At 34.7% G+C, this 19,444-nt stretch overlaps 1 protein-coding gene across 2 annotated transcripts in view; it reads right to left on the bottom strand.

Annotated features, from left to right (window-relative positions):
* Positions 1–19,444, bottom strand: part of Fzd3 (frizzled class receptor 3) — an 84,169-nt gene that overhangs the window by 56,393 nt on the left and 8,332 nt on the right. For both annotated transcript variants that reach the window (XM_071610610.1, XM_027927001.2), the window contains exons 2-4: positions 17,788–18,319; positions 7,824–8,020; positions 2,024–3,041 (exon numbers count right to left, since the gene is read on the bottom strand). In XM_071610610.1, the coding sequence (XP_071466711.1) occupies positions 2,024–3,041; positions 7,824–8,020; positions 17,788–17,976 (1,404 nt within the window). In that variant the 5' untranslated portion in view covers positions 17,977–18,319. The remainder of the gene's footprint in view (positions 1–2,023; positions 3,042–7,823; positions 8,021–17,787; positions 18,320–19,444) is intronic.

Here is a 19,444-nt window from a genome sequence, read left to right as displayed (position 1 = left end):
TTATTTCATAGTCAACATTATTTCTTCAATATCCCTAAGATAATATTTTTTGAATCCTAGACAACTTGTTTGGGGAAGCATTTAACGAATTCAACCATCTTTCTTTCTCAGTTGAGGCAAAATCATTGAGTTTTTTAGTAAGTAACTCTGCCAAGAAATTTAATTGAATTTCAATTATTCATTTTTTTCCTGGTCTCTAAATTATGAGTTGGTTTATTTTAAAAATTCATAACTAAAATTATTAAATGATAAAAATATAATTTGTATAGGATTTATACCACAAAGCAAATGGGAAGCTAGCATTCTCAGTCACTGAATGTAAGCACTGATAATATACTAACCCCATACTCAGTGTCCCCAATACCACTGTTACCATTTCTTAAAAATGTCTCTTCTTACTATATACCCACTTCTCATGGCTCTCATTTACTAACCTACAGAATATGTATTCAAAAAATAAAAAAGATTTTACTTGTAAAGTTCACCCTAGTATAGGAAAAAGACAAGTAAACCAAAATTATCTATAATACATTAAGTACTTTAAAAATGTATTGAAAAGTTATTAGAGAAACTTAGGGTTGGGAGAGTTGTGAAGGCAGCCAGTATACTTTGTGACTAGGACACCTAGATCAAAAAAGAGTACTTATCCATGAAAATTTGTTTTAAAGGGGAAGAAGAGAGTAATAGCTAGAAGCATAGGTTCTAAAGAAGGATTTAAGGTGGAGGAATAAATACTCAGCATCAATTCCGGAAAGCTACTTTCCTTGACTATACGTCTCCTTTAAAACTAAATCCCAAGAGGTCACTTACTAAGCCTGAGCAAATCACTTCACATTTCTAAGCTTCAAATGAGATGATGTTCAAGAAATTTGGAGTACCAACAAACAAACTCTGAAGTTCTTTCTAGATCTAAAGTTCCATGACTAACAGAGGATCTGAAATCTTTAAACCTAAAAGTACATTATAAAATCTCCAATATCCAAGAAAAAAACAAGACCACAAGAGTTTATATAATTGATTTCTATTATTTTTGAAAAATTATAACAATTATTTCCTTATCTGATCAGTAAAATTTCCATCAAAGATGGTGCCTTCTTTTTTGGTGTGTATGGTGCTGGGAATCGAACCCAGGGGCCTTGCATGTGACAGGCAAGCACTCTATCTACTGAGCTATATCCCTAGCCCAAGATAGTGCCTTCTTATCAGAGTTGGTACAATATTTCTCCCCCACAAATGTGGACTTCTAATTTTTTTTTTTTTTTTGGACGAGGGATTGAACCCAGAGGCGCTTAACCAGTGGAGCCATATCCCCAGAGCCCTCCACTGCACCCCTGCAGCTTTTTGGTACTAGGGATTGAACCCAGGGGTTCTCCACCACTAACCCACATCCCCAGCCTTTTTTGAGTCAGGGTCTTGCTAAGTTGCTGAAGCTGGTTTTTAACTTATGATCCTCCTGCCTCAGCCTCCCAAGCCACTGGGATTACAGGAATGTACCACAGTGCCTGGCTAAACCTGGACTTCTAAAGAATCAATACACACAACTGTTTTACAATAATGGAAATAGATCTCTTAAAAGCCCATAGTTTAGGAGCTAGGGCTGTGGCTCAGTGGTAGAGTTCTTGCCTAGAACGTGTGAGGTACTGGGTTCGATCCTCAGCACCACATAAAAAATAAATACATAAAATAAAGATATTGTGTCCATCTACAACTAAAAAAAAAAAAAAAAAGTTAAAAAAAGCCCATAGCTTAGAAATGTAAATCATCTTTTAAAATGAAGATGTCTATGCAAACATGCATATTATGTATTTACAATATATTTGTTAATTATCTCCATTTTAAATTTCAAAATGTATACCACAATGAAACTCATTATTCTTTATAATTAAAATAGACTAGTAAAAAAATAAGTTGAAGATTCATGATGAGTTTTTAAGAAACAGCCAAATTAGCTCTTCATAGTAACATGCCTTCTTCTTACTTTTACTATTACACATTCTGAAATTTATAACAAGGTTTCCCTTACCTGATATGGACAAGGAATGTGATATTCTCTGCAGCGTTCTTGTATCCATGTTGTTTCCCAGATGCCACGGTAAGCTTGCTCATAAAAGTAGCATCCAATTACAACCAAGAGTGGTACCAGATAAAGAATGCTGAAAACACCAATCCGGATCATAAACTTCACTAATTTATCTTGGTTCTCCTTTTCTAATGGAATCTCAATTCGAACTCTGTTCAGAGATATAATGCCAGCTAAAAGGAGAGAAACCCCAACTACCACATACAGGCAGAGGGGAGCAAGAACAAAATATCTCAATGCATCAACATCGTAGAGGCCAACAAAACACACGCCACTAATATTGTCACCTTCAATTTTATTCATCGCTAAAAGGATGATAGTCAGAGTTCCAGGAATGCCCCATGCACTGGCATGAAATAGCAGTGCTTTCTTCTCGATGGCTTCACTACCCCACTTTGGCACAGCTGCTAAAAACCATGTGATGGTAAGAATTACCCACCACACACTGCCAGCCATTGTGAAAAAATAGAGTACCATAAAAAGCATGGTACAGGCTTTATTATGAGATCCTTGTGTCACTGTGGAAGCCTTATACTGTGCAGGACTGGATGCATTGCAGGCTACTCGGTCCTCAAGCAAAAACCCAATGAAGAAAATTAATGATACCATCATGTAGCAGACTGCATAAAATATAATAGGCCTTTCAGGATAGCGGAATCTTGTGACATCAATCAAAAAAGTTAAAAAAGTAAACAACGTTGCAGAGAGGCAAATGATTGAAATCAATCCTATGAAATAGCGGGCAAATGACAGTTCTTCTCTCCTGAAGTACATATTTGGACAAGGAGGTGAACAATCACGCACGTGTAAAAAAGAATAACCAAGATCAGGATCAATTTTCAACTCCCGGGGACACCAAAAACCATAATCTCTCTGCACTGCCACTGGAGCTCCTTCAGTTGGATCTCCAACTAGATTCAGATCCACAAGTCGAGGATATGGCTCATCACAATCTGGAAACCTAAAAAAACACAAGATGAGAACCAATTTTATTTACAGGGAAATGTACTGCCTCCTAACAATTTGGATTTCCAAGTTTAGAACCCATGACTTAGTTATTCCTATGTCCTTGGAGGGCAATTGTGGAAGTATCAATAAAGTAAATGGTGGTTATCTTGTTCATGGACCAATGAATCAGACACACCTGACCCCCCCCCCAAAAAAAAAAGACATGATTTTAAACTTAAATTTGTTTTACCTTCAATATCAGTACTAATAAACAGCAAAATGCAGCTATATTATGAATAGTACAGAGTATTTAGGACACAGTTAAGACTGAATGATTGGCAAGTTTGGGGCCATCCTGGGCAATTCACAAAGACCCTGTTTCAAAATAAATAAAAAGGCTGGGCATAATGGTGCATGCCTGTAATTTCAGAGGCTCAGAATGCTAAGGCAGGAGGACTGCAAGTTCAAAGCCAATCTCAGAAGTTTAGCAACACCATAAGCAACTCAGCAAGACCCTGTCTCTAAATAAAATATTTTTTAAAAAAGGGCTGGGGATGTGGCTCAGTGGTTAAGCACCCCTAAAGTTAATCCCTGGTACAAAAAATTAAAAATACATAAATAAATAAAAATTAAAAGGGCTGGGGATGTAGCTCAGTGGTAGAGTGCTTGCCTACTACATGTGAGGCCCTGGGATCAATCCCCAGTTTAAAAAAAAAAGAATGAAAGAAAGAAAGAAAAAAATCCTTGCAAGTGGTTAAGTTTTTAGATCTTCTCTTTCCATTTCACATTCACTCTCTGCTTATCCTATTAACTAATTAAAGGGCTTCTAAGGTCTCTAATGTCACCTAGTTCTTTCCTACCATCCCCGATTTCTCCCTAATCCCCTGTAGTCTCTAATTCAGTTATTTTCACACTTCTATGCATATAAGAAAAACTTGGGGATTTTTAAAAATGCAAATTCTTAATCTCTACCACCACAAATCATATTTCAGAATGCTTGTGATTAAGGTTCAGAAATCTGTATTTTAATAAGTTTTCAAAGAAAAATGATCCACACACTTGATCCTCACACTGGCTGACAGACAAAATTTCTGTGACTAAGGACAACATTCCCATGAATTCCCTTCCTCTTCAAATTTTTTTGCCTTCAGACTCCCAATTACTGGCTATTTACTGTCTCATATGCATCAAATAGTTTCCAAGAAACTGTCACTAATGTAAAGTTTGCCAAATACTTTCATAATCATTGTTGATTAACATCTTAAAATCCTTTATTTTCTAATACAATTTTATTTTTTAAAATTTTTTTTTTGTAGTTGTACACAATAACTTTTATTTATTTTTATGTGGTGCTGGGGATCGAACCCAGGGCCCTGCACATGCGAGGTGAGTGCTCTACCGCTGAGCCACAACTTCAGCCCCACAAACTATTTTTTTCATGGGACTTGGAATTATAGGGTAATATTACAGAAGTTTGTTGTATCAAGTATGTATTGATGTAGTATGCTGTAGCTAAGATAAACAAAACCAGGCCCTCCATCTTTGAGTTTAGAAAGAGACACAAACTTATATAAACACCACAAAATATACCAGTGTAATACATGAGATAATCAAAATCTATAGGATGTATAGAAGACCAGGATTAATTGGATCAGGGGAAAGGGTTTAATTAAAGACTTCAGAGAGCAAGTACCTCATGCAGGCTTTTGAATTAGCACCTCCCAGTATCAACAGCATGCCAATCAGTATTCTAGGAAGCAAATGCAAGCAAAGGAATGGATGCTTGACCAGGATGTGTTTTGTATCAATGAATGGCTTGTTACAGATGAGGTTAGAGAGGTATGCACATTGTAAAAATATGTGTGTATGCATGCTGATATAAAATTTACAACCATACAAAGTAAAGCTATTTATTTTCTACAGGTATATTTGTATCCACAAATGGTCAAGGAAATATATAAATTAGGACATCTCATAGGCACCTCAATCTTTAACCCTTCTAATATCAAACACTTGACTTCCATGCCTCAGGTTTCCTCATCCACAGTAAGTGGTGATTCCATTTTTCCTGTTGCCTTGGGGTTATCCTCGAAGTCCCTTCTTTCATTTACGTCACAATCTACCAGTAACTTCTGTCACTACTTTGCAATATATCCAGAATCTGACCAGTTCTCTTGTCCTCCACTGCTACTACCTAGTCTGAGACATCAGTACCACTTACTTAGACTTCTGGGGGCCATGTCCAAATTCCTCATTTCTACATGACAGCCAGAGCAAAAATTTTTTTTCTTTGTTGGCAGTGCTGAGGATCAAACCCAGGGCCTCCAGCATACTAGGTGAGTGTCTACCACTGAGTTGCATCCCCAGCCCCAGAGTGAACCTTTAAAGAAAAGCAACTTAAAAGTCCATAATCATGACTCTTCTGCTCAAAACCTCCTGGTTTCTCATCTCATTCAGAGTCAAATCCAAATTCCCTAGCAGCTATTATAGATCCTTAATCCCCAAACTTCTGATCTTATTTCCTTCCATTCTCCCTCACTCACCTGGCTCCAGCCTCTTTGGTCTTCTGTTCTCTGAATTTTCTAAGCATGCTTCCAACTTCAGAGCCTCTGTACTTGCTACTGTTTCCTCTGCTCAGACTGTCAGATATCTGTATCATTTGTTCTCTCACTTCATTTAGGTCCTTGGTCTAAAGCCTCCTTATCATAAGGCCTTCCCCTGAAGTCTACTTACCACCACCACCAGAATTTTAGCTCCATAAATACAGGGACTTAATTTTTGTTCATGGCTAATTTTCAACATTAGAATAGTGTCTGGCACACCAAGACATTCACTTAATATTTGTTGCACTAATGGACATTAATTGAATATATTCATATAACCCTAATGCAAGTAATCAAAAAGATAACTAGGAGGAGTAAGGAAGACAGATTTGAGCTATATGAAAAAGGGGGCAGCGAGATCAGTTAGAATAGAATGAATTTTTAAAATAAACTGAAACAAATAAAGCCAGAAAAGTAATGAGAATAAGATATATGAAAACAGATAAAAGCAACAAAATTTATAACTGATTACATGTGGGGGTTGAAGTCAATGAAGGAAGAACAGAAAATGACTTCCAGGTTATTAAAAACAAAAAAGTGCCCAGAAATAAAATTTCAGGCATGCTGAAATGGAGATATGAGGCAAATTTGGATTACGATTTGCAACTGCTGATGGATATGCAAGTTTGGAACTTAGGAGGGAGATATCACGGTTACAGATACAGGTTTAAGAGTCAACAACATACAAATAAAAGTTTAAAATTAGTGAAATTAGTTTACAGAGAAAGCTGTAGAATCAAATAAAACAGATAAAATTTGGGAAGCACCAATGTGCAAGTGACAGAAAGAGGAAGAAGATACAAGAAAGAAATTGAGAAGGACTGGTTTGAGATATAGCAGATCACACAAGATGGTCTAAATAATTTTCAGGAAAGCAGGATAGGCAGAGGTTGAGGGGAAGAAAGGTGAGATATGGGCTTGAAGTAAGCAATATAGATTTGGCACAGGTGTTAGAGGGGAAATGAACAGAAATTTTACAGACAAAGAGATATAGCTACAAAAATCAAATAGAATTGCTGTGGCTTGAGAATCATTAAGTAGATATCATAATTAACTTATAAAAATTGATTAGATCAGTCCATTTGCATATCTGAACAATCTCAAATGGAAAGAATGAGCTGAAATTACAAACAAAAGTGCTATTTCAATATACAGATGACAAAGTTTAAGTGAAATAAAGAAATGAATGAGATTAGGAAGGACGCTATTTAGAATAAAAAATAAAAAGTCTGAGAATGTCCATAAAATTGAAGAATGGTGCTATGGCCTAAATGTCTCCCCAAAATCATGCACTGAAACTTAAACCCCACTGAGGTGGAGCCTTTGGGGGAAGTGATTAAGTCACAAAGGCAGAGCCCTCATGGATTCATGCCCTCAAAAAAAAAAGTTTGCCCCTCTTGCTCTGTTGACCTGCCATACCAGCACACCAGCTATTGCTAGATCACAAACACAATTACTTTTAAAAATGAAAGAGAAATCAGTATTGCTCTTAACAAAAACCTGGGAACAACACAAATGACAACAGGTGGCTAAATAGCTACAGTATATTACAAAGTCAACTATAGAATATTAGCTTTTAATTAGCTGTTAAGAGGAATGAACCAGACCAACAGATACAGATAGATACATGCAAAAAAAAAAAAAAAAAGTATGTTGTTTGTGGATAGGTATATAATGTACTAAGTATAAAACCAAACGTAGAAATGCTTAACAACAAATTCACCCCTGGGAAGGAAGAAGGGTATGAGGTCAAGAGAATTACCAATAAAGAACCTCCAAATGTACCTACACTGTTTAACTTCTTAAATCTGAAATAAACATTACAAAATGTTAATACTGGACAAAGTTAGATAATCACAGGTACATAGGATTTCATCTTATTATTTTTTATACTTGAACTATTTCAGGATACAACATTGTTCTAATGTTTACTCATACAAAACTATAAGAATGTTTAATAATCCTCAAATGTTTAGAAAATGCTTAGAAACACACCGCTGCATAATAACCAATGGAAGTCTATGATTTTCTTTTTTTTTTTTTAATTAATTAATTTATTTATTTTTAGTTTTCAGTGAACACAGCATCTTTGTTTTTATGTGGTGCTGAGGATCGAACCTGGGCCTCACGCATGCCAGGCGAGCGCGCGCTACCGCTTGAGCCACATCCCCAGCCCTCTATGATTTTCATACCTGCTGCATTCCATATCTTCAGGCCAAGGGACACCAAACATCTCCATGAGCTTCGAACACTCACTATAGGCCCGCTGACACAGCCTACGACAGGGAAGTGTGACACGTCCATATTCCATACAAATAGGAGCATAGAGTGCACAGAGAAATGGCCGGAAATCCCGAGAACAATCCAGATTCACCATTGGGTGGAATGGCTATGAAAATAAAATTGAATAATTAGATAAAGAACTGTATACAAGTTAAAGCTTTTATAATATTTCAACTTTCATTTTTACTCATCTTGAAAAAAAGATTATTAAAAACTTCTAAAGAGGAGTTTTGATTTTGTTTTGTTTTGTTTAAATAAAACCCTTTTAACTCTACCCCTGAAAATTCTGATTTGGTTAAGTCTGAGGTATACACCAGAATATATTTTTCAATTAATATACATTAAATGGAAAGAGAGGACAAGCACTAAAAGAAGAAAAAAGAGGGAAAAGGCAAGAAGTTATACACAGTGTTTATTTGCGATCCTCCTGCAGCCTCCTGAGTCACTGAGATTATTAGCATGCACCACGCCTGACTTAACTTAAAATTTATCAAAGATTTCATTATGAAACTATAAAAATTTTTTTAAAAAAGAGAAAATCTTCAAGACCTAGGGGAAGGTGAAGGGTTCTTAGAAATGAAAACAAAACCACAATTCATAATTTAAAAACAAATTTGGTAGACTGGACTTCATTAGAATTGAAAACTTTTATTCTCCTAAAGACCATGTTAAAAGGATGAAAAGGCAAGTTATGAACTGGAATAAACTATTTCCAAATCTTATATGATATCAAAGATTTGTATACAGAATATATAAAGAACCCTCAAGACTCAAATTTAAAAAAAAAAAAAAAAAAGATCCACTTGGAAAATGAGTAAAAGATGGATATATGAATGACATATAAACACCTAGATATGTTCAATATCATTAGACATTAGAATAATGCAAATTAAAACCACATGATATATTATTACAGAGGAAATTTTTAAAAATTAGTTATAATACCAAATAGTGGAAAGAAAGCAGATCTCTCATATATTACTGATGGGAATGTAAAATGTTATGACCACTATGGAACACAGTTAAAACAATTTCTTAAAAACCCAAACATATGCTTACCATACAATCCACCAATCACATTCCTGAGCATTTCCCAGAGAAATGAAAAGTTATGTTCATACAAAAACCTGTCCACAAATATTCATTGCAGCTTTATTTGTAATAGCAAACTGCTAGAAACAACCCAAGTGTCCTTCAGTGGGTAAATGGTTAAACTAATTGTGGCACATCTGTAAAATGGAATATTATTCAGCAATTAAAAGCAAAAACTTGAGACATGTAACAACTTGAATGGATATAAAAAGCATTATACTAAGAGAAAGAAGCCAATCTCAAAAGACATCCTTTGAATATGATCTCCAAAAAGCATGCTAGAAAATTATCATTGTTACAGGATTAAGACATGGGCCTTTTAAGAGGTGAGTAGGCTCTGCACGTCTGCCCTCATGAAAGGATTTATGTTGTTACTGTTAAGTTATTGCAGGACTGGTTCCTTATAAAAGAATGAGTTTGACCCCCTTTCACAAATACGTGTGTACCTGTTCTCTCACTGCCCCTTTTTGACCTTTCCACTTCTGCCGTGGCATAAACATAGCAAGAAGACTCTCACCAGATGTCAGCACATTGATCTTGACTTCCCAGACTCCAGGACCATGAAAAAATAAATTCTTCTTTATAAATTACTCAGCCTCTGTTATAGCAGCACAAAATGGCCCAAGACACAAGTATACAACATTCTTGATATGACAAAATTTAGAGAGGAAGAACAGATTAGTGGTTGATGGGAATAGGAAAGGGGAAGAAAAAAGAGGAAGCACGAGAGTGTTCCTTGGAGGTGACAGAACACTCTGTATCTTTATTACAGCAGTAGCTACAGAAATCTATGCATGTGCTAAAATGATAATGACCAGAACTGTACATGTACACACACACGCACACACACAATTATACACAGACAATAAAAACACCTAAAAACTGATGAAATGTGATAAGGTCTATAAACAGAATCAATTTCCTGGTTTTGATAGTATATTATAGTTACATAAAATGGTAAGAATGGGGCAGGAAACAGACAAGGGTACACAGAATGTCTGTACTATTTTTGCAACTTCTGGTGAATCCAAAATTATTTCAAAATTAAAAGTTGAAGAGACATTACATTCACATGCTGATATATGTACATAATTCATATACTTATGCACATGAATGATTTCAGTCTTCAACTTGTTTGGTACTACCAATTTGTAAAATATCAAACAATAAGATATCATGATGTTAATATGTTAACCAAACTTCCATCTGGGAACCCCATCATGAATTACAAAATTGCCATAAATGACTATTTTGTGCTGCATGCACTGAGCCTAAAGCTACGAGTTTATGCTTTTGCTAATTACTAGCTTAAAGTACTTTGGGCTGTATCTTAGCATTTACTGACACTGTAGGACAGGAATTGCTGAAAAAGCCTTATACGCTTACCTCATTTCAAATCAATCAGCTAAAGTTCTCTTTTTCTTACAATTCCATAAGGGATACTATTAAAACTAATCTCATTCTATGATACACATGTAGAAAATAAGGCATAGAAACTTTGGCATTCTTATCCAGTCCTTATACTTAACCAATTTGTTCTACTTAACTTACATTTTAGTTTTCTCTTAAAAAGCAAAACAAAACATAAACCTCAAAATCGTAATGCTGGGTAAAAGAAACCAGACAAAAATGTAGATGCTATAATTCCATTTATATAAAACTCTAGAAAATGAAAACTAATTCATAATGACAGAAAACAGATCACTGATTTGCTTTGGAACAGTGAGCAGAAAGAAGGATGGACTACAAAGGAACATAAGGAAGCTTTTGACGTGGCAGAAATGTTCTGTACTTTGTGGTGGTGGTATCACATGCTTGGTCAAAAACTCATGGAAGTGAACACTTTAAGAGTGCAGCTTATCATGTACACACCTCAACAAAGCTGTATATAAAAACAAATCAAAATTAATACTTTTCAAATAAGCAAATTGCCTTGATTTTAACTTTACCAACAATTTTAAACCACAACAAAATCAAAATTAAATTGGTAACCTGGACACTTAAAAGTCAATAACAAGTACATAACATAAAGAATACTATTAAAGTTCTATGAAGTAGAAGAAGAGAACTTTAGCTGATTGAATTTTAAAGGTTCTTACTATTTCCCTAAACAGTAATACTTTTGTTCAATAAATCAAGACCAGGGTATAAGAAGTTTACAAACTAGAAAGTAACTTTCTAAAATTAAATTTCTGGTTTCTACAACAAAGGTGCACTACATGGAACCTTGCATTCTTTGTTCAAATTCAAATCAACCAAGCCTTTGTGCTCCCATTCATTCTTCTTTCAAATTTCCATTCCTGTTACCATAGAAACCTGCTAGCTGACAAACCTCCAAGCATAGCAACAACCCAAGCTTAGGAAGGGGTGTGAAAAGGGGACAGAGTCAAAGGCCAAAATTTGACTCAAGAGAATCAGAATTCCAACCTTTGTCACTTTACAAAGGGTATGGTAACCATGGAAACTGCACCCTACTGAGTTTGGGAATATTATGACTAAACTCACTAACTGAGAAATCGAATGTGGAATTGCCTTGAAAATTAAAAAATGGTATTCATAGCTATTTCAGATTCAAATTAGAGTAAGAAATTATTTGAAAACAACTTTTTAGAATGACTTTAAGCAAATAAAATAAAAGCTTAAAAACTCCCTTTCTGGAACAATAGTCTCTAATGAAAAAAGGTCTAAAACTTTATTACTTTGCATCTACAAAATAATCCTCTAATCTTAGAATTTTTTTTCCTAACCTTAATTTTTAAGTGTCCTATGACAGTGTGTAAGTACTTTCCAAAAGTCTTTCAGTGAGTTGGTTTGTAGAATTCACCACTATCACAGGAACTATTCACCTTCATACTCAGTCCATAAATTTGACTTTTTTTAGGAAGTAAACTTTTAATATTTCCAATATCATGGAGAATCCTAAATTATGGCATGTCTTTTTTTATATAGATTTATCCCCAGCCCATTATTTGATCAATTAATAGGTTTTTTTTTTTTTAAAGAGAGAGAGAGAGAGAGAATTTTAATATTTATTTTTTAGTTTTTCGGCAGACACAACAGCTTTGTTTGTATATGGTGCTGAGGATCGAACCTGGGCCACACGCATGCCAGGCGAGCACGCTACCGCTTGAGTCACATCCCCAGCCCATATGGCATGTCTTAAAAATAAAACTTTGCAAACCGAATTTCACTACTTCTAATAATTTAATTTAAAATAAGTATTTTTGCTGGAGACAGTGGTGTATATCTATAATCCCATAGTCTCAGGAGGCTGAGTCAGGAAGATCCCAAGGTCAAGGGCAGCTTCAGCAACTCAGCAAAACCCTCATCAACTTAGCAAGACACCATTTCAAAATAAAAAAATAAATAGTGCTGGGGATGTAGCTGAGTGGTTAAGTAAAGCACCCCTGGATTTGATACCCAGTACCAATACAGATAAAAATAAATTAAAAATAAAAAATATTTAAAAAAATTTTCCTTATTTTTTAGTTGTAGTTGGACACAATACCTTTATTTCACTTGTTTATTTTTGTATGTGGTGCTGAGGATCAAACCCAGGGTCTCGCACGTGCGAGGCAAGCGCTCTACCGCTGAGCCACAATCCCAGCCCAGGCAAATTATTTTTAAGGTAATTCCTTTAAACTGATTTGTCACACTAAAAAAATGAATAAAAATGTTCAAAAGCTGATTTTTTTTTTTCCCCTAAAATCAGGTGCAAATAATTCTCCACTACTTGTGGAGTACATTTTTTCAATTTAGAAACAACTTCATTCTGGTTGGTTTACTCTGATCACAAAACAGGCTTCTAAAGACCCTTCAGAGTTAAGGAATGTAGCTCAGAGATAGAGTGCTTGCCCAGAATACCCAGAATTATTGTTACACGAGGTACATTATACTAGTCTCTTAAAAAATAAACAACAAACCCTATCTGAATTTTAAAGTCCAATTGACCATCTACAACTTAAAGCCTCCACATGATCCTTCTCTTTGAAAGCACTTCATGCCTTTTTTTTTAATATTTTTTTTTTTTTAGAGAGAGAGAATTTTTTAATATTTATTTTTCAGTTTTTGGCGGACACAACATCCTTGTTTGTATGTGGTGCTGAGGATCGAGCCCACTTCATGCCTTTTGTAACACCAAGTTCTTCCTTACACTACAGTCATTCAATCAAAATATATTTAATGAATACTATGTCTGAGGCACTGCCCTGAAAGAGGAACAAAACAGGACAGTTCAAATTTTTAAAACTAAAACGTCCTTACTAATATTAGTGTTTTAAAAGCACAATGTATGGGCTATGGGTGAAATTAAGTAGTAGAGCACATGTTTATTAGCCTGTACTAGGCCCTTGGTTCAATCTCCAGCACCAGCTGTGTAGTGGTGGGGTGGAGATGGGGAAGCACAATATGTTTCATACAGAAAAATAAGAAAAAGCCACTAGAAGGTAGGGCTGTAACTCAGTGGTAGAGCATTTGCCTAGCATGCATGAGGCTTGGGTAAAATCTCCAATACTGAAAAATGAAAAAGAAAGAAAAAGAAAATACAAACATTAAATGAAGAACATAGCAAACACAAACTGTTAATTCAGAAATAACCACAGTTGTCTTAATGGAAATCCTACCAGATCACTTACTCTACATGAACATGAATATACTTTTTTCAACAAAACCAGAATGATACACACACTTGGATACCCAAGTGTGTGTGTGTGTTTTGGTACCAGGGACTGAACCCAGAAGCTCTTCAACACTGAGCCACATCCTCAGACCTCATTATAAAATTATTTTGAGAGAAGATCTCAATAAATTGTTTAGGACCTCTCTTAAGTTGCTGAGGCTGGCTTTGAACTTGCTATTCTCCTGCCTCAGCATCCTAAACTACTGGGATTAAAGGCACCCCTAACCTGGCTACCACTGACTTTTCTTCTTCTTCTTCTTTTTTAATATTTTTTTTAGTTGTAGATGGACATAACATTTTTATTTTTATTTATTTATTTTTATATGGTGCTGAGGATTGAATCCAGGACCTCGCGCTTGCTAGGCAAGCACTCTACCTACCACTGAGCTATAAAAACCCAGCCTCTACCACTGACTCTTTTTTTTTTTAAGAGAATTTTAATATTTATTTTTTAGTTTTTGGCGGACACAACATCTTTGTTTGTATGTGATGCTGAGGCTCGAACCCGGGCTGCACACATGCTAGGCGAGCGTGCTACCGCTTGAGCCACATCTCCAGCTCTACCATTGACTATTTTTTTAAAAAACTTTTTTTTAGTTGTAGATGGGCTCAATATCTTTATTTAGAAAATTGAACTTAGTGCCTCACACATGCAAAGTAAGCACTCTACCACTGAGCCACAACCCCAGTCCACCACTGACTCTAAACAGTGAATTGAGTACAAAAGAATTTTGACATAAGCCTAGAGAAGGGAAAATTCTGTTCTGTTGTTCCTTTATTTAATTATACCAGTTATAAATGCAAACACAATGCTGAAAGCTTCAAGTCACTTTGAAAAATAAGAAAAAGTGACATACTAGTGTTCACAAACGTGTAGTAACTTAGTATTATAATAACATCACCATCCTCATCAAACTTCTATTTCTAACCCCATAAGATTAAGAGTTTAAGTATAACACAATCTTGACCACCGTCACCTCTAAAGGATTTACAGTGAAATTAATTCAAACATTTATTTAGCATCTATTATGTGTGAGGCTCTATGTTAAGCATTTACTATGTGTAAGTCTCTATATTAAATACTAGAGATAGAAAGATGAACATGGACAAGCTCTGCTTCCAAAAAGTTGAAATTCTACTAGGAAGAATAAAAATATAAAAAAATTCTAACATAATAATGCACACATCAGAACAGGGGTACATATAAAGCATACTGGTAAGTGTGGAGGAAAGAACCATAGACTTTGAACATCCTAGGTTTCAAAGAAGCAACAACAAAAACAGGTTTTGAAAAGTAAGTGAGAGATCACCAACAGGAATACTGGAATAGCCTTCATGGCAAAGACAGCATTTACAAAAACTTGGTAGGTTCAAGTAATGCTAAGACATTCTGTGCAATTGTGATGAACAGCTTCTGAAGAGAATAATAAGGCTAGGAGAAAAAGTGAGAGTTAACTTGTGAACATCTATCATGCTTTCATCTTCTGGGTAGGCACTGCTATTTTAAAAAATAATTTTCATATATCTCATTTGGTACTTGTAATCAATTTCAATTTAATGGGTTGATACTTAACCCTATTTAACTATGTCCCACTTTCAACTCAAAGAAAGTACAGATTAGGAATCCATTTAAACAATGTGAGAAGATCCAACCTCTTGTGAATAATCAAGTCTAAAATAATTCAGATTTTATAATTTCTCTCATTCTTGGTATGCCTAGCTTACTGTTCCAGATGGGCTTAAAGCCTGGGCTTGCTAATGCTATAGCTAGGGAACTATCTTTCAGTTTATCTAGTCTCCAGTGAGCTGGGACTGTTTGCTCTAATTACTTGCTCCTGGTAAAAGTTAGCAGACATATCCAAAGTTCCAAGATCAGCAGAGAGAGAGATGAAGAGGTGTCATCAGCAGCTATGCACATGTCGTGCTGTCCAATGAGTTTCCATGTCTTTTGCTATTACAGAAACTTTACACTCTTAAACTGTTTCAGGATTCTTTTCTTCCTATCAGGGGCATCATGATCCTAATATGACAACCATGCAATAAGCAAGTATCTCCAACACTGCTTCAAATCATTGGAAATTTTCTCTTAGAAACTACTGCCCCCTTAGGAGCTCTCCTCACACTGCAAAATCTAGTTTGAAATTCAAACAGAGGCATCCACTGCCCATAAAAAATCTAGACTTTTTTGAGCATATGTGAGAAGAGGTAGAGAACGCCTACCAGACCATCATTATGAATGCCCCATGAACCTACAACTAAAGATACAAGTTCATTTAGAAAAAGAATTTGGAATAGAATTTACATTTGCAGATCACCTATTGTGTACTATGTGTTGTGCTACTTCATAAATCACAGTTGTTATTATTGCCTTTCACATATTAAGAAAACAAGGTTCAAGAATGTTTAGTAACTTGTCCAAAGTCTTAAGCTTACTGCACAGCAGAGCTAAAAGTTGAATGCAAGTTAGTATAAAAGCTAGGGGCTAGGGTTGTGGCTCAGTAGTAGAGCTCTTGCCTAGCACGTGTGAGGCACTGGGTTCAATTCTCAGCACCGCATATAAATAAATGAATAAAATAAAGGTCTACCAACATCTAAAAAATAAATAAGAAAAAAAACAGCTTCATGCCTAGTTTCTTACTACCCTATTTGCTTTACAAAAGTTATAACTTACAATGATACTAGAAACAAAGGTATTTCTAACTCAATTTTTGGGGGAGAAAAATCTATAACTTTAATACATAACAAAGACTACCATGGCTGGAGCTAATTTTCTGTATTTAACCAATACCCCCTTGTCACATAACCTAACCTGACAATCTATACCAAATCTCTCTGTTCACCAGTTAGACCTTGTGTAGTCAGAGGAAGAGCAGAAAATATTTTCTAAAACATCTTCAAGTATTTCGAATATATAAGAGATGCCCCTCACACTGCAAAATCTATGAATAATAATCTACAAAATTTCCCAGATTTATTTTAATCTACTTTGAAATAACATTTGACTTTTATTATACAATGAAAAATTCCAAAACGTGTACGCTGCATTTGCTGAAAGCACAGTGCAAATGGATTAAAGGCAAAAGTATAAGACATTCTCTCTAAATTATACTATCTATATAGCATATTAATATGAGAATATGGAAAAATGGCAAAAACTATCATAGAGTATTTACAGTACTTTATAGATGTATTTTTATTTTACATTACAAAAGCCTGAGTGATCTTATTTTATAAAGAAAGAAACTATGGTGGGAAAATTCATATTAACTTGTAACACTGCTAGAAAGTAGTGAAGCTGTAATTCAAATCTATGTTGTCTAACTCCAAAGCTCCTTACCACCACTGTTTACTGCCTCCCAGTTCTTACCTGGCACATATATCTGTGTCCTCAATTCTAAAACCATTACAGAGTCACAAACACATATTTAAACCTATCATTAACTAAAACCATTAATTTGTCAGTTTCTAAAGTAAAATCATTAAGAAATGCCTAAAAATTACTATTAAAAAATTCAAATAAGACAAAAATTTCTCATAAAATCTGAGAAATCAATAACAGAAAATCCATATAACAAATTTTTTTTTTTAATTGAGAGTTGTTCTTACACTGATATGAACATGGTATGACCAGGAAATCATCTTGAATATTTAAAAAAACTCAATGATTGTTAAGTTTAAAGGCAGAACAAAAGAACTCATTCTTTAAAAAAAAAATCACATTATATTCAATACTTAATGACTTAACTATGCATGTTATTATAATATGCTCTTTATCTGAAGTTTTTATTAGCCAAATAAGAGGGATGATAAGAGGGATGTAATCATGTTATAACTTAGACAATTTTAAACTTCTGAATGACTATTATCTCCCATATTCTAGTGTTTCAAATTTCTTTGTAAAAGTATAATGTCTGGAAAGTAAATCTGGAGTAGCATTCCTATATAGGAATTCTTCAATCCATCAGACTGAACCAAAATTTATAAATTTTTATATGCACATGAAACAGTTTAAAATAGCATATTTTCCTATTATTCATCAAACACATTAGATGACAGGGTAATATCATTTTCTGAGATATGTTAAAGGACAGATCAAGTCTTACCTCCATTGCTAAAGCTGCTGTCTGTTGGTCATAATGATTCAGAAGGTTAGGCATGAAGGTAGTGTTATAAGGCAAATCCTGGCACATCCTCAACGTAATAGGTTCACAAGAAAACAAACTGTGCCCACTTATATGCCCCACAAACATAGTCAAGAGCCAAAGAGAGAAGACCATCCAACTCATAGCCATTCTTCCTTGATCTGAATGAAATTCAGATGATCAGGCCTACTCAGTATGTATTTTAGATCAATATACACCTGCAGGTCTCAGCTTGAAAGTACTTCTTCTATATCTTACTGTTAAGTTCTTCAAAAGTTAAATACTCTTTGTACCATCAGAGGTTTGTTAGCTTGGTCTCACAAAAGGCATTTGTTTTTGGTTTCACAACACAGGCAAATGACATCATCTTGTCTCTTCTTTTCGTTTTATTACATAGGGCACATTTGGCCAACATATCAAGTTGATCAACCACATTCCCAAATCACAGATTCCATCTTAGGAGAAGAGCTATTTCTTCCTTTGATTGAAATATCTGAAAGAATTATTTAAAAAATGGGAGAAATTAGTCACTTCCTCTCAAAATATTGTGCACTTAACATTAAAATGTTTGTTTAGACATCATACTGATCTAATAGATAAAATCACGGGTACCTCACAAAAATACAATATAGTTTTTCTACTTTATCATTTGTGCTATAGATATGCTAAAACTGTCCTTAAATAGCATTTAACAAACAAATTTGATTTTCTTCCTTCAGTTGCTTATAGAAACACATGGTTTAACTTCTTGTCCATAGAGGCGATCTTTCATTTGTCTCAAGATATAATGGATTCACTTTAAAAAATTCTTATGCTTTTGTCTTAAGTTTTACTTAAACATTTGTTGTAACCTAAATAATTGAATTTAAAATTTATTATGTGTTTTAATCATTAATAGTACAGTTTTTACATGAACTGATTTGGCAGAAGGGATCTGTGAAAGGTTTGAAAAATAAAACAAAAGATAAATTTAAGCCTCTTATAACTATGTGAACATAACATATCATTTAACGTCTATGAACCCATAATTTTTCTTCCTGGAAATGTTCCACCACCACTTTTCTTACAAGATGATATATGAGTGAATTATGAGATAATGCATGCAAAAGTACTTTATAAATAGTAAAACATTATAAAACATTAGGTATTTTTATTACTGAATTACAGTTGATTAAGATGCTACCTCTCGGGCTGGGGATGTGGCTCAAGCGGTAGCACACTTGCCTGGCATGCGTGCGGCCCGGGTTCGATCCTCAGCACCACATACAAACAAAGATGTTGTGTCCGCCAAAAACTAAAAAATAAATATTAAAATTCTCTCTCTTAAAAAAAAAAGATGCTACCTCTATCAACCAATAATGAACTGACAAATAGAAGGTTCTAAAAGTAATATGAGTAATTTTCTCAACACTATATCATCTTTTTAGATAGCACAAAAATTTAAAACCAGAGATACAGACCTTGAATTACAAACATTTAATGAACAGCCATTACACACAGCCAGGCTCCAGAGAACAGAAATCATCCCTAAAATAGGAATGATTCCCAGTTATCATTTCCACTGAGCTTTAGAATCTCTTGACTTTGCCTCTACTTTCCCAAGGTGACAATACATGTG

The sequence above is a fragment of the Marmota flaviventris genome, chromosome 3 (assembly GCF_047511675.1).
Source record: "Marmota flaviventris isolate mMarFla1 chromosome 3, mMarFla1.hap1, whole genome shotgun sequence".
Classification (NCBI taxonomy): Eukaryota; Metazoa; Chordata; class Mammalia; order Rodentia; family Sciuridae; genus Marmota; species Marmota flaviventris.
The sequence above is the reverse complement of the archived record's forward strand: the minus strand, read 5'-3'. Positions and strand labels throughout refer to the sequence as shown.